Raw genomic sequence first — 14,101 nt, 5'->3', positions numbered from 1 at the left:
CAAGATTATCTTCTGTGTCTGTGTTAATTGGTTTCCCTTTTCTTTGTTGAAGAGGGTCTGTGCAATCCTTCTGCCTAGTCCGCCATCTTGCCCCCAGCCCTATTATTCTTTATTAACCATTAAAAACAAAAACAAAAACAAAAACCTTCAAGCTGAGGTGGGTGGAGATCCCCTTCTTTTCTGGGATTTTCAGCAACGTTTGATTTCAGCAACATTTAGACCTTTGTCTATGTACATTAAATACACACCCCTATGGTTATTCTTTCCAAAGCACATCAATCTACCTCCTAAGCCAGTTGAGAAACTCGATCTTGTCTCTTGGTGCTTCCTAATGCACTTTCACTTCCTTACTGGCTGTTTGGGAAATGTGATAAAGATAAAAAAAACCTAAATGAATAATTAGGGTTCCTTAAATTCAGAAGACAGACTGAGATGTAGCACTCAGATTCCCTCTCTAATCTTCAGACTGATGGTTGCCTTGGGTGGTGCAAACAGCTGATCCCTTGGTTGCTAACCAAAAGGCTGGAGGCTGGAGTGCACCCAAAGGTATGTTGGAAGAAAGGCCTGGTGATTTACTTCCAAATATTCAGCCACTGAAATACTTATGAAACAGTTTTATTCTGACACATATGCGGTCAGACTAAAACTGATGAGTTTTACTGAGTTGGACTGGACTCAATGGTGATTTTTTTTTTTTTTTTAAACTCAGAAAACAAGTTGCGATTTAGGACCCAGATGTCCTCCTTTATGTTCAGGCCTACCTGGAATAAAAAGTCTGCTTTCTTCAACTTCTGAAGAGCAGGTATCTGAGGTCAGCTCATGTTGGCCCCAAGTCCCTGACTTTGTCCAGTGATGGCTGGGTGGAGGGGTAAAGCAGGGGCTTGTTTCAGGGAGGGTGGCCAAAGGTGGTAAGCATTGCCTTAGAGTCTGCAACAGGAGCTTGCCCTTGACTCCCACTTTGTCAATTTCCATATCAGTAAAACAAGAGTAATGTTCCTTATCCTGCTTATCTGGCAGAGTTACTGTGAAGAATAAAATAAAAATGAGCTAACAAATGTGAACGTGGTATGAAATCTGCACTGTGTTACGGAAACATAAAGGATTGTAATTGAACCTGACTTCTTTTTTCCAGATGATTTAATGGTGATCTGGAGAAGGGAGGTGACTTGCCCAGGTTGACACAGTTAATAAGGACTAGAGCTAGGGATGGAACGGGGGATTCCTCATCTAACATTGAAAACAAAAGCCAAAAATAAAAAATAAACAAAATGCTACATCTAAACCACATCAGACTACGTTACTGTGCCACCTCAAAACTAGTATATCAGAATTCAAACATGAAACAGAAAAGGCCCTGGCAGTACATGTACTCTATGCCGAGTCCCTGCCTGCTGCCCCTCCCCAGGGAACAGAGAGCACACACCACAATGATTTTTTTCACTTTTGTTTGCATCTTAAAGAAACTGTCTGTATTTCCCTTTAACCTAGCTTTCTGTTCCCTCCCTTTCTCTGGATCAAAACATCACTGATTTCTGACATGTACAAAGACTAAAGCTCTTGGCTGCTAATCAAAATGTTGGCAGTTCGAACCCACCAGCCCCTCCATGGGAGAAAGATGAGACAGGTCTGCCTTTGTAAAGATTATAGCCTTGGAATCCTTGTGGGACAGTTCTCCTCTGTCCCACAGGGTCACTATGAGTCGGAATCAATTCAGCGGTAGTGAGTGGGCAGGAGGAACAAAGGGAAGAAGGCAATAATTGTTTCCTAGAGGCTTCTAAACACATATGTACCGATATTTAAGTTTGTTCCAATCCTAGGAAAACATGTGACTTTGTATGATAAAGATAATTTTCAAACCTGCCTTGGGTTATTTCAAACAGCTCTCAAAAACTAAAATTCTAGTGAAAATGAAGAGGAATAGCCCCCGGGATCTTGGAGTGCCTGAGGATTCATGAAAAAGGAAAGAAGTGTCCTTGGGTAGGAGAGACAGAATCATGCCTGTGTTTGTACGTGGTCAGGTAAAAAATAAATAAATAAACCAGTTGCTACTGAGTTGACTCCGACTTATGGTGATTCCATTTGTATAGAACTGTACTCCTCAGAAGGAAGATGGGGCAATCTACTTCCATAGTGATACTGCCTTGGAAACCCAAGGAGGGGTCACTATGAGTCACACAAACAACAACAACAGTGCTCCATAGAGTCTTCGATGGCTTATTTTTTCAGAAGTAGCTCACCAGGCCTTTCTTCTGAGATTCCTCTGGGTGGATTTGAACTGCCAACCACTCAGTCAGTAGCTGAGCCTGTTAACCCTCTGCACCACCCAGGAACTCCACGTGGACAGGCAGTGCTCATTTGTACTTCATGTCTTGCCAGCCCATCAGTGCCTCAGATGAAACAGCCTGCAGAAAAAGGGTTTCTGTCTTTGTCCTAATGTCTAATACAGGACTGAACTCCATGCAAGGTACAAGCAGACACTAAGGAAAAGCTTCCTGTTGAGAACATCTACTTAGCTGAACTGTGGAGCATTAGTAATATCAATGACTGCCAGAGACTGTGCTTGCATAATGTGCCAGGCAGTGTGATACACACTTGACCAACATTAAGTCAAGTCATGAATCTTCGCAAATCTATGAAGTAGGCACTATTATTTTTCCCATTTTACACTTAAGGAACCCAAAGCTGAGAGAGTTTAAGCTTCTCACTCAAGGTCTCAAAGCCAGTAAGTAGGAAAGCCAAGGTCCAAAAACAGGTCTGTGCAACTGTGGTCATAGCTACAAAACATTATGCAGGCTTCTCTGTCCCTATGCTATTTCATTTGATCCTCACAAAAACCCAATGAGGTACCCAAGGAAGATGTCACTGTCTAACCCTTATAGAAAAGAATCCACTAGAAAACAGACTAAGAGGAATGGCACAAATTCTATCACTTTCTTTTTCATCTAGTATGATTCTACTTAGTACTTTTTAAAAATTTTATTATGTTAGTAAAAACTGCCATTTTAACCATTTTAAGTATACAATTCAATGACTTTAATTGCATTCATCATGTTGTGTAACCCTCACCATTATCCATTTCCAAAACTTTCTTATTACCCCAAACAGAAACTCAGTATTTTTCAAACCTGCCTCTTTGGAGACCACCTAATTAAATCTGGTGGCACTTCAGAAGGAAAATTTTTGGGGATGATAAAAATGTTCTTCATTTTGATTGTTTTATGGCTAAATGGGTATGTCAAAATGCAGTAAATTGTACATTTAAAATGAATGCATTTGAGTATGTATAGTATACCTCAATAAAGCTAATTAAAAGGAAGGAGAAAAAAAAAAAAAAGCTTCTTTGGAACCTGAACCTCAGCTTCTAGCCCCTCCTAGAGCACTCTCCTGCCTGCTTCCTGGCCAGGTCATGGCGAGAGGCTGAGAGGATGTGTAGGGAAGAAGCACTGAGGAAAGGGAGGCACAGGGAGGTAGAAAGGGGCTGGAGAGAAGAACTGGGTCATGTAAAACAGAAAAGTGAGGAGTGGGGTAGTTGACAATAATAGATTTTATTCCACAGACCCAAGTCTTTCTGCATTGGTCCCCATACCAAAGTAATATTTGGGGCAAGATTCGAGCTTTATTTTGAGGTAAATGGAATGGTTAGGAACAAATAAATGAGAGACAATTGAATCCATCTTTCAAAGAGAACAAAATTGTTCTGAATTGTTATTAGATGGTTACTGTCATCCTGAGCTTGCTATTAACTGGAAATAACACTGTGAACATTACTTTTTCACTCAAAAGTGTTTTTCTTGCTCTCTGGGTTCTCTGTGAGGCTTGTCTAGGATTGCTCATTCTACCCTATTAAGAGCTCTATAAATTCTTGTCTATTTCAAGCTAGCTATGCAGTGTGATTTTGTGGTCTAGGAGCTGATTTGTAATACAGCCTTTATGTCTGGACAATCTTCTGCCACATGGAAGGGGAAAAAAATCTCATTTTCAGGGGCTTTGGACTGAGACACATAAGAAATAATCTTGCAAGTGCAATATTCACCAGCCCTCGCTGTTCTCACCCTCCACTGCGTAGCCCTTGAAGGAGTAGGTAGGGTTGTTCACTCAGTGCCACTGTCTCCTTCTTATGGTCATGGTATGCTCTTTCTGAAAAGACCATTCAGAAATGGCCTATTCTAACCCTGGTTATGGGCCAAATCTGTTTAGCAGGAGACACTAGTTACATGATGAGAGAGAACCTCAGGCCTTACATTCACTTAGCCACTTGTTGGGGTCCAGCATCAGGTACTGCTTGGTCATCTCCAGCTCCTTCATCAGCCACTCATACTTGGCCCGGACTTCAGCAATCCTCTGTTGGCGATGCTCCAAGATTTTCAGCTTTGCATTAAAGCACACAACCTCCTGGCACACAGACATAAGGTAGGAAAAGAGGAAGAAAATGACCCCATCTGCTCAAATGTAGCCAACATAACCTCTTCTAGAAAGCAACTTATGAGTATGTTGTTGTTGTTATGTGCCGTTGAGTCGGCCCCGACTCATAGCGACCCCTCCTTGGGTTTCCGAGGCAGTATCACTACAGAAGTAGGATTGCCCAACCTTCCTTCCGAGGAGTGGCTGGTGGGTTTAACCGCCAGCTGTCTGGTTAGCAGGCAAGTGTCTTAGCCACTATGCTACCAGAGAGTATAGTACATGAAAAAGGAGCCTGCCAGGGGAAGTTTGGATAGGACCTGAGGGTCTGGCTCTGACGACCCAACCACAGGGTAGGAATATTGCAGGCCTGCCTTCAATGGATTAAACAGGAGGTATTCCAAGCTTGACAAACATTCCTCCCTCCTCTGCCTCAGGTCTGAAGCCTTAAGACACACAGCCAGAAAGTGCTCAATACGACTACCACCCCTGACTTTGAATCTTTAAGACATTTCACACACAAAACCATGGACTTCTCTGAAGTGTCTGTGAGGCCCTTGAAGGAGTCACTGCCTCCCTCCCACATAAGCAGCCCAGTAGGGATGTCTCCCTGGGTCTGAGCCACCCTCCTCAGCTCCCTGCTCAGCTTCTGCCTTGGGGACCTGCTGGGGGACGAGTGGCCTCACCTTGCTGTTGCCCCCTCGTCGCCGCTGTAGCCGCTCCACATCATCGATTTCATAGACTTTAATTTCGAAAGGTTCCCCGAGGCTCCTCTGAGTGCTCCGTAGGGGGCCGTCTACCCAGCGCACTCCGGAGCTATTGGTGGGTTTTCTCACAGGGGAGGAGGCATCAAGGGACAATGCTGGGATGAGCCTTCGTCTCTGAGAACCTACGTGGGGATTAAACCCAGAGTTAATCTCTTGAATTTCAACCTTTGATGAAAGGATTGACAAGCATGCTGGGACCTGTGACAGCTTGATTTGAAAGGCTCTAATCTCTGGCCACTGCTCTCAGCATTTAATCCCTTGAATTTAATCTTTACCCCCGGAGGCTCAGAGAAACCCCTGCCTGTACCTTTAGAACCACTTCCCAGTTTTCACCTGTGACATATACATACGTCCCCCAAAAAAGTTGCTGTGGAGTTGACTCCAACTCAGTGACCCCATGTGTGTCAAGAGTAGAACTGTACTCAATAGGATTTTCAAGTGATAGGCTGATTTTTTAAAAGTAGATCACCAGGCCTTTCTTCTGAGGTGTCTCTCTGTGAACTTGAACCACCAAGTTCAAGTTGATTAGCAGCTGAGAGCATTAACCAGTCACACTACTCAGAGACTCACACGAGAAATAAATACCTATGTTGTTACTTGAAGTTTTCTGCTACTCAAAAAAAAAAAACCTAATCCTTACTAATATAAACAATAAGTACCTCATTTAATTCTCACAGAAGAGTAAACTAAGGTACAAAGAATGTGAATAACTTGTCCAAGGTCTCAGTATTTTCTTATTAAAATAAAGTCAGATAACAATGATTTTCCCAAAGGATGCATCATTAAAAACCACAGAACCTGACACATAGTAGGTGATCACTGACATAAAGATCTTTCGATTGCCTGTCCTCAAGAAGCTTATAAGCTATTTGGGGAGGTAACTTGGGAACTTCACACAGAGAAAACATGCTGGTTTCCAGCCATAGGGGTAAGTTTCTGAAGAGGATTATAAGCAGCCATCACCTGCAGGACTGATTCATGTACTGCGGTTCTGGTATTTGGTGATGGGTGCTGAGTGCATGTTGTTGTTGTTATGTGCCGTCGAGTCGGCCCCGACTCATAGCGACCCCTCCTTGGGTTTCCGAGGCAGTATCACTACGGAAGTAGGATTGCCCAACCTTCCTTCCGAGGAGTGGCTGGTGGGTTTGAACCGCCAGCCGTCTGGTTAGCAGGCAAGTGTCTTAGCCACTATGCTACCAGAGCTCCTAGATATGCAGACGATACAACTTTGCTTGCTGAAAGTGAGGATGACTTAAGGCACCTACTGATGAAGGTTGAAGAATACAGTCTGCAGTATGGATTACATCTCAACATAAAGAAAACAAAAATCCTCACAACTGGACCAATGAGCAGCATCACAATCAATGGAGAGAAGATTGAGGTTGTCAAGGAATTCACATTGCTTGGTTCTACAATCGATGCCAACGGAAGCAGCAGTCAGGACATTAGACGACGTGTAGCATTGGGAAAGTCAACTGCGAAGGAACTGTTTCAAGTGCTGAGGAGCAAGGCTATCTCCTTGAGGACTAAGGTGCGCCTGACACAAGCCATGATATTTCCAATCGCCTTGTATGCATGTGAGAGCTGGACAATGAATAGGGAAGACCGAAGAAGAGTTGATGCTTTTGAGTTGTGGTGCTGGCGAAGAATGCTGAAAGTACCATGGACTGCAAAAAGAACTAACAGATCTGTCCTGGAGGAAGTGCAGCCAGAATGCTCCTTGGAAGCAAGAATGGCCAGACTTCGTCTCACCTATTTTGGTCATGTTGTAAGAAGGGACCATTCCCTGGAGAAGGATGTCATGCTTGGTAGGGTGGAGGGTCGACGAAAGAGGGGGAGGCCTTCAACGAGATGGATTGATACAGTGGCTGCGATGATGGGCTCGAGTATAGCATGGATTGTGGGGCTGGTGCGGGATCGGGCAGTGTTTCGTTCTGCTGTGCATGGGGTCGCTATGAGTCGGAAACGACTCGACGGCACTTAACAACAACAATAACAACAGCTGAGTGCATGGAGTCATGACTCTGGCCTTCTGAACACATGGCTTCATATGTCATCTGTGCCTGAAATGGAACCTGTCTTTTGCTTTGGGAAACCATCAAGTGTCCATTCCAATTGCTCTGATACTGATCCCAAGGGGAGGGTGCAGTATCTCTCTAGCCCCTGGTTCCTTGCAAAGGTCAGCCAAACAAAGAAAACCAAACTTGTTGCTATCGAGTCAATTCTAACTGATGGCAATGCCAAGTGAGTCAGAGTGGGTAGGTTTTCTTAGCTGTGATCTTTGTAGAAAGAGATTGTCCATCCTTTTCTCTGAGGTACTGCTCGATGTGTTTGAACTTCCAACTTTTGAGTTAGTAGACAGGAGTAAACTGTTTGCAATACCCAGGGACCTTAGGAAGGGCAGCATGGTCTGTTAAAAGGCAAGTCTTTATGTCATCTCAGATAGATGCTAGGTTAGGTCTTGGTGCTACTTCCTGAGGCCCCTCCCCCCAACACCTGGGGAGTTTCCTTTTAGGGGAAAGGGCATTCAGGAGACTTGCTTTTTCCTGGGAAGGAGGATGGTTGGGAAACATGATCTAATTCTACCAGGTCTGTCCTGAAGCTGAACCTAACCTAACTTAACACTGAATTGATATATGGTCCCTTCCTTGGTTTGACTGAAGACAATGGAGTCTGCCTGAATCCTTCCTTAGGAACACTTAGTGTTTGGGCTTGATCTGAATCTGTTTTTAAATAGAATGAAGAGCCACATCCAAAGCAGGATTTGAGAGAACGTGCATCCCTATGAGAAGGTAACCCCCAGAATCTGAAGAGTGCAATATCCTACGCAGCTTCTCTGAAGGACCAGAGGGACACTTGTGTGTGTTAATGGGCTTCATGTGGCTGGAAGCACCAACCCTTACAGCACCATTCATAATGGTACTGCTTGACTCAGGAGCACTGGTTAGAGGCATACTAGCAAGAATCTTGGAAGAATTAATGCTGTCTCTTCTCCAGTCTTCTCTCTACCCTCCTTTCCTGATCTCCCCTGTCCCATTCCAGCAGGTTGGGTATTGAGGCAGTGGGACCTGCTTGGCCTGTGACCCTTCCAGAAAATAAAGACATTGTACTCTTCTCCAACTTCAAGAGATCCAGTCACTGCTAAGGAAAGCCTGAAGGAGCACAACCTCAGAAAGAAAAAGAACCAGGCTTGTTAGGTATAGAATAAGAGGACCCAGATCTGAGGCTACATTCTTACGAACTATTCTAGGGAGTTAGGAAAGTAAAAGTCCCAGGCAGAGGCAGTCAGAGAAGGCCACTCACTCAAGGTCATCTAGGAGACAAGGAGGAATTCTAAGTGCAGAGTTAATCTTCTCTACAAAGTTACTATGCATTCTAAATTCCCTTGGGTTCATATCAAATCTCACATTTTATAGCCCAGATCTTCATCTAATACACACACATACATACATACACACACAAAGAAATCATATTTACATTTCAACAAAGTATAGATACTTATTTATAAAGCTAAGAACATCAACTACAGGAGAAAAGCAAATGTTGTCTCCTTAGTGTCCAAGACATTTACAATGGAAATGAACCAGATAATAGTTTGTTTGCTTGTTTTAAAAATCAGTCTGATCAAGCTAGTTGACTTTGAGCAACCCTCTTTGCCTCTGTGTGCCTCAGTCCTAGCTTCTGTAAAATGGGATTATCTGCAAAATGTCTCCAGAAGCAGAGTAAGGATGAGCAAGGGTGAGAGAGAATGTTCAGTTCTTTTGGCTGACAAAGAGGGAGTATGAAGAAGTGAGGGGAGAGATGGCATCTCAGGTGAAGACGATGGCCTTGGAGACTGCCTAGGCTACAAACAATTTTGAAGTGGCTTCTGTCATACCCTTTCTCTGGGTTTGATAAATGTATATTCAGACAATAAAGAGAGGGACTGGCCTCCACCTTATCTACTCTGACTCTGAGGACATGGTCATGAAATAGCCCCTCTAAGACTGGGAGCTCTGGTGGCATATGCCTAAGGCATTTGACTGCTAACCAGAAGGCTGGTGGTTAAAACCCACCAGCCACTCCTCAGAAGGAAGACTGGGCAATCTATCCATAGAGATACCATCTTGGAAACCCAAAGAGGGGTCACTATGAGTCGAATTGACCCCACAGCAGTGAGTTTTTTTTTTTTTTTTTTGAAGACTAAAATCAATAATGTAATGGAAGTATCTCAGGGTTTGGGCCTTGGGCAATTCAGACCTGTTCAGGCATTTCTGGGATGACTCTTCTAAGGATCTGTTTGAATAAGAAATAGGGGAGGAACTGAGGAGAGTCATAGCAAGAGATGCTATATTAATGCTATATAACAAAACCAAAATCTAGCAGCATAAGATAGCAAACATCTATTCTCTCACACATTTCTGAAGTTCAGGAGCCTGGGAAGCAACTGAGCAGTTGTGCTTGCTCAGGCTCCCTCATGAGGTTTCAGTCAAGCTGTCAGGTGGGGCTGCGGTCATCTGAACTCTTGACTGGGACTGAAGGATCTACTGTCAAGCTCACCAACATGGCTGCTGGCAGGAGGTTTCAGTTCATCACTATGCGGACCTACTCATGACATTGTAGCTGCTTTCCCCCAGAGTGAGTGATCCAAGAGAGCAAGTAAGAAAGGGCACCCAAGATGGAAGCCAAAGTTCTTTCATAGCCCAATACTGAAAGTGATATACTACCACTTCTGCCTTATTCTACTGGACATATATACCAACCTTGGTATGACATGAGGACTACACAAGGGTACCAGGAGGCAGTGATCACTGGGTTCATTCTGGAGTCTGGCTAGAACAGATGGGGCATGATCTGATGGGAAAACATCTGGAGCAAAGGCCACCCCCTAGTTCCCTCCAATACCCAGTCTGGGACATCCTGGATGGGAATGGGGATCACCTTAAGTACGCAGAAAGAAAAGTAAATAAGCCTGACCTGAGAATGACATTTCACTGGATACAAGTACCTAAAAGGAATATCCCAAAGGCTATCTAATTCCTTTCCATGCTATTCTGAAATTTCTCACCACATCAGTTTCTCCCAAGGCAGGAAGTAAGTACCTAATGCAGATTTAGTTGTGGTTTGGCGGTGAGGCATGGCTTCTAGTTCATATTAAGGACAACTACCTTGATTTTTCAGTTGCTTGAATTTGGTTCCCACTGAAGAAATTCTATGAATGAACTAACATCCTCTAGTTCTTAAGTCTAAAACCAAGCTGCCTTCCCTCAGCTGCAGCTCCCACTAGGGGCGTACTGTGACCCTTACTTAGCTTACTCAGATGCTGATGCGGAAAGCAGAACTGGGTGCAGTAGAATGTGGCCAAGGCTAGTGAAAACAATGTATAATGACCTAAAAGAGTCTCACCATTGCCCTGACGTTGCTCTGAAGGGCACAGGGGACAGGGGTGCTGACATGCTGCTCATCATGACCATAGGCTAGGCCTGTGTAAATCAAGCTCCCCAAATCTTCTCCATGCTTAAGTATCTCTACCTTGCAAACAGATGCCACTCCAGGAACCTGAAGCTTCCAGCTCTTTGGTGAGCTGGTCTCTGCTGGTGACCACTGCCTGCCAGGCAGCTATGGGACCAGGCAGCATCAGCTAGGAAGAAGCCATGGTGGAAGCACCCAGCCTGGTAGGAGCTGTGTGGTGCCCCATGTTTTTGAGACCACACATCCTGAACCAGCCTCTTCCTGTGGCCAATGGGTCAGCACTCCTTCTAAATCACTCCCTGCTCATCAGCCCACAGTCAGTCCAGACATGTGGAAGACAAGTGTGTAAAAAAAACACCAGTGCTGATAATCGCCTGCATAGCTTTGCTGTGTAAAATGGCCCAGATTTGTCCTGACAAACCCAGTACTTTGATGAAACTTCCAACCAGGCCCCTCCCTGTACACAATGCTGAGTCCACTCTTTCCCTCCCTTTCAAAGGTATTGTGACCACCACATTAAGCAGGGATCACCATCATAGTTCATCTCACTCTGTTCCTGGCAGCACCAAGGGCCCTAGGTGAGAAGTCTGATATCAGGATGTCCATCCACGTTTAATGTCATGAGCCCAGATGGGCATGCATACACTGAGTGTGAAGATGCTGCCACTTAGGTCAGATGTCAGGAAACCTGGGCTTTCTGCTGGGCCACACTACACTCCTGGGCAATATGTCTCTGACTATTCCAAATCCTACCCTTAAGAAGCCACCATCTTCAGCTTTCTTCTCTATTCTCCACTGTCTTCATTCTAATCCAAGACTTGGACCCTAGGAACACAGTGAATCAAAAAGCATGAGGTATTAATGTTAAAAGGAACCTTAGACATCAGAGAAAGGAGCTCTGGTGGTATAGTGATTAAGGCAACTGGCTGCACACCAGAAGGTCAGTGGTTTGAACCCAGAAGCCACTCCATGGAAGAAAGATGAGATGATATGCTTCTGTAAAGATTTATAGCCTTGGAAACCTGATGGGGGACACAATGAGTCGGAATCAACTCAGTGGCAGTGAGGTTTTTTTTTTTTTGAGACATCAGAGATGTGTGTGAGAAAGAAAAAGAGAGAGAGAAGGAAGGAATTCAAGAAACATGGTGGTCACTGGCTTAATGAAAGTAGGAAGGAAGTTGCTGGCTGGAAGATTTAAAGACAGAGAGAGATAACATGAATGTGTGTGAAAAAAAAAAAAGTGAGCTCCATCATCCCCCAGGTGAATGATAACATTAGTATTACTGCCTGTTGTAGTGCTTTAATTGATCAAGTACAATTTTCCCAAATCGGAGATGAGAAAGGAGCAGATGTCCAGGGTCACACAGGTCTCCTCTGGGCAGAACTTGAACTTCCTTACCTGTGCCCCTCTGGGGCTCTCACCTCCCCCCAGAAGACTGGCAATACCTCCATTCACTCCTCCTGGGTCTACTCTAAGGAGCTTCCTTGATGTCTTAGGGAGTCAATTACTTTTCCATTTTTTTTTCCCCACCTGTATATTCAACAAAATTCTCTCATTCTGAACTTTTCCCATCTGTCTTTAGGTTGATTCTCTTAGAAACACTCTGGAAGTCTTAAATCTGCCAGTAAGCAGCTTGTTTCCCTCCCCATTTTCATTAAGCCAGAGACCACTGGGTTTCTTGAATTCATTAAAACAAAATAAGAACACACCAGAGATCCAAATGCACAACAGAGCAAAGCATGGTGCTTTCAGCCCTTCTGAGAAGTAATTACAGATATTTGAGCAGGGTTCCATGAACCACACCTGCTATTCTGGATGGTCAACTCTCAGCAAATGACCACTGGCAATAGAGGTCTGCCCAGGAAGAACCCTGGAACCTTTCCTGTGAAATCTTTCTCTCCCTTTCTCACAGAAACTATGTCTGGGCAACCTGAAGCTGAGTTGTGTGAGGCAATCCCACAAGACTTCCAACCTCAGGGCAGGTTGGCAGGATTGTCCCAGGGCTGGTGACAAAAGAAAGCTCATGCAGTCAGATATGGAGTCATATCCCATCTGTGCCTGTGCAGTGGAGGGCCCTGGGAGGGAGGGGGTGTTTTGTGGATAACACATAATAGGAGAACTCTATTAATTCTGATGTTTGAAAATTCCGTGTGTGGCTGGCTAGGATCTAGTGATTTTCAAACTTGGCAAAGAGATCACAGTGGAATTGGAATTTAGGCTCAATGGCCATTGCTCACTTTCGTCATTTCAACTGTGTGATTTGGATCTCCTTTTTGGCACATTTTCTAACAAACAGCTATGTACACTGGATACAAACATTTTCTGAAAGTTTTTTTTTTTTTTTTTAAACTTTTCAAGTTAAAAAAAAAAAAGTAGCTCCAGACACCTCCTGGGTATCTATAATAAGCACTGTACTTTGAGTAGATGGTACATAAATCCAGTTGTATCAGCAATAACTTAATGTGTTTATTCCACTACCTGTCAATTTGTTATACTGTGGTGGCTTGTGTGTTGCTATGATACTGGAAGCTATACCACTGGTATTTCAAATACTAGCAAGGTCACCCATGGTTGACAGGGCTCAATGGAGCTTCTAGAGTAGGAAGGCAGGCCTGATCTACTTCTGTAAATGAGTCAATAAAAACCCTATGGATCATAACAGAATACTGTCCGACATAGTGCTGAAAGATGAGCCCTGTCGGTTGGAAGGCACTCAAAACACACAGTGGCCACAATAATGGACTCAGACATACCAATGATTATGAGATGTTGAAGAACCGGGAAACAATCCACTCTGTTATATAAAGGGCACCATGCAGGAATGGACGTATTTATTAGGAATGAGAGAAAGTTAGAAAATGGCCATGTAGATAAAATTATGGTCAGTTGGGATCTTTAATATTTATTCTTCCCAATTGTTGCTAATAATTCAATAGTCACAGAAGTATAGCTTATATGTCTGTCCTTCACCCAATTTTCCTATTCAAAATGTTCACCCCTAGTAATACTCTATTACCCACAGTAATACCATATTATGCAAAGTATTATTCTACGTCAAAACCAAAATAATAACAATTTACTCATATTTATTTTATATCATATATACCTGCTGGGGGTCAAAAGTTGCCTAGCTTTATCTTTAAACAGTTGTAAATGTTTTATTCTTCTTTATAAGAGTGTTTCAAATCATTAAGGAAAATTGAACAATCTTGTCTGAGATTCCATACTCTTATCTTGATTCAATAAACTTAATTCTTCTTTTTCCTTTTCCTATTGGCCTTATTTTATAAAACTCTTTTCATCATATGTCCCTTCTCTGGATATCCTCTAACGCATCTTTTAAAGATTTTGCAATCTCACTTAAACATGTAGCCTTGTTGTTGTTGTTGTGTGCCGTCGAGTCGGCCTCGACTCATAGTGACCCCTCCTTGGGTTTCCGAGGCAGTATCACTACGGAAGTAGGATTGCCCAACCTTCCTTCCGA

The 14,101-nt window shown here is 43.6% G+C and overlaps 1 protein-coding gene across 1 annotated transcript in view; it reads right to left on the bottom strand.

The window, feature by feature from the left end:
- KIF26B (kinesin family member 26B) overlaps positions 1–14,101 on the bottom strand; it is a 781,172-nt gene that overhangs the window by 7,133 nt on the left and 759,938 nt on the right. Inside the window, exons 13-14 of the mRNA XM_007949154.1 lie at positions 5,085–5,287; positions 4,242–4,392 (exon numbers count right to left, since the gene is read on the bottom strand). Coding sequence (XP_007947345.1) covers positions 4,242–4,392; positions 5,085–5,287 — 354 coding nt within the window. The remainder of the gene's footprint in view (positions 1–4,241; positions 4,393–5,084; positions 5,288–14,101) is intronic.

Source organism: Orycteropus afer, unplaced genomic scaffold (assembly GCF_000298275.1).
Source record: "Orycteropus afer afer isolate SDZICR_OR568_19922 unplaced genomic scaffold, OryAfe1.0 scaffold00239, whole genome shotgun sequence".
NCBI classification, from domain to species: Eukaryota; Metazoa; Chordata; class Mammalia; order Tubulidentata; family Orycteropodidae; genus Orycteropus; species Orycteropus afer.
This window is presented reverse-complemented; position numbering and strand designations above follow the sequence as displayed.